At 46.9% G+C, this 2,022-nt stretch overlaps 1 protein-coding gene across 1 annotated transcript; it reads left to right on the forward strand.

The window, feature by feature from the left end:
- Window positions 1–130: 130 nt before the first annotated feature.
- On the forward strand, window positions 131–1,954 carry LOC116379702 (quinone oxidoreductase-like; the record flags this gene model as incomplete). The annotated part of the gene is made up of 4 exons (XM_031841675.1): window positions 131–280; window positions 416–517; window positions 1,162–1,257; window positions 1,347–1,954. Coding segments are annotated over 4 exons (513 nt in total), but the record flags the coding sequence as incomplete, so codon positions are not given.
- Window positions 1,955–2,022: the final 68 nt, after the last annotated feature.

Here is a 2,022-nt window from a genome sequence, read left to right on the forward strand (position 1 = left end):
CACGGACAAAATCATGGCACACACACACACACACACACACACACACAGTTCATATCCCTGTAACCACCATTAAAACACCTGACAGAACTAAGAAACAAGGGGTGGGGTGTGTGTGTGCGTGTATGTTTAGGTTGGTGTGGCAGCGTGCCAGCTGTCCCGTGCTCTGGGTCTCAAGGTGTTGGGGACGGCAGGGACGCCGGAGGGACTGAAGCTGGTCCTCAACAACGGAGCTCACCTGGCCTTTAATCACAGGGAAGAGGGCTACACGGACAAAATCATGGTACACACGCACACACACACCCCACCCCTTGTTTCTTAGTTCTGTCAGGTGTTTTAATGGTGGTTACAGGGATATGAACTGTGTGTGTGTGTGTGTGTGTGTGTGTGTGTGTGTGTGTGTGTGTGTGTGTTCTAGGAAGCCACAGAGGGCAGAGGCATCGATGTGATAGTAGAGATGCTGTCAAATGTCAACCTCAGTAAAGACCTCCAGATGTTGGCCTTGGGAGGACGTGTTACGGTCAGTAGGACTGCAGTCCAGTGCTATTTATCAGTCTAAATAGCTTGGTGTGAGCTGTGTCGTAGAGACACCAAAATAATCCAGATTGATGAATAGCACTACAGGTAAGAGGGGAAATTGGTATTTTTGATTTTGGGCTGAACTGTCCCTTTAAGAGTAGCACAAAAATGCAGAGAGATAATGCTTAAGCTAAGAGAAGGGGCGGGGTTGACCCTGTTGCAACGGATTACATCATGTTTTATGAATACTATGTCTACACTGATTGGTTCACAGTAGCAGTGAATGACAAATGAAATATTCATCAGTATACAGGGGCAGCGAGGAACAATCTAGATTACATTTGTTCAAATTTTGACTCTGGAGTCCTCTAGACTTCCTCCAACTTCTCTCGGGGAGCTGAGGAGCTACTTTTAGCGCTGCAATGCCTCGTGAATTACTCTTAGACCAAAAAGTTAGGACTGACACAACCTTTATTTTTCCACCAGTTAGGAGTTACTTTTAGCCAGACGGTGGTTTGTGAGTACGACCCCTAGACTTCTATAGCTCTGTAGCTAGGCCCTATTACCCAGAGTAGAAGCTGTATCCCAGTGTAGCTCGTTCCTGTGCCTTACTTCATACGCGCTTATCTCTCTCCTTCATTGTAGATCATTGGCTGCAGAGGCTCCATAGAGATCGACCCCAGAGACACCATGGCTAAGGAGAGCAGCATCATGGGAGTGACCCTTTCCTTCGCTACATCGGTACGAAGTAGTGGCATCACACAAGTCATCCTGATACAATGTTTAAATAAATGTTCGTATGTTTCCTCCCTCCCTCCCTCCTCTCGCAGGAGGAGAACAAGGAGTGTGCGGCGCTGTTCTACGCGGGGATGGAAGCTGGTTGGCTGCGTCCGGTCGTCGGCTCCCAGTACCCGCTCACCAAGGCCGCCCAGGCCCACCATGATATCATTGAGTGTCCCGGGGCTGCTGGGAAGACAGTCCTGGTCGTGGGATGATGTGATCATAGCACAGGTTTTGGCTGTTAATAATAAGGAAAAAAGTCAAGAACTTAAATAAAATAAATGTATAAAAAAAGAGACATTTTTGGAATCATTTTGTGGTCCTAATAAACAAGATTGGTATTTGGGTAAAAGGAAGTAATAGAAAGGACTAAAGTTAAAAGCTCATATCTGAGAGGAGTTAAACATGACATCTGTGCCTCTCAGGTGACAGCGGTCTCTACTGAGCATGCTCCAGAGAGGGCCAGGTAACTTAAGCTAGACACACACAGTATCTGCTACAGCGCTGTAGCAACCGGTAAATGATGGCGCTCCTAGTTTAAGTCTCCCCTCAGGTCCTCAGATCATTCTTATGGATTAATATGGCAGTGGAGTGCACCATGTCGCCCGCAGGGGGGGGACCTTTGGGTTCTGTTCAACAGGTGAGCAGTTTGTAATGGTTTTTAAATGATCCCGCACTCTGATCAGTATTTCTTTGGTTTAGGTGTATACAGTAGATGTTCAGAAA

Source organism: Anarrhichthys ocellatus, unplaced genomic scaffold (genome assembly GCF_004355925.1).
Source record: "Anarrhichthys ocellatus isolate YVR2014 unplaced genomic scaffold, GSC_Weel_1.0 scaffold4978, whole genome shotgun sequence".
NCBI lineage: Eukaryota > Metazoa > Chordata > Actinopteri > Perciformes > Anarhichadidae > Anarrhichthys > Anarrhichthys ocellatus.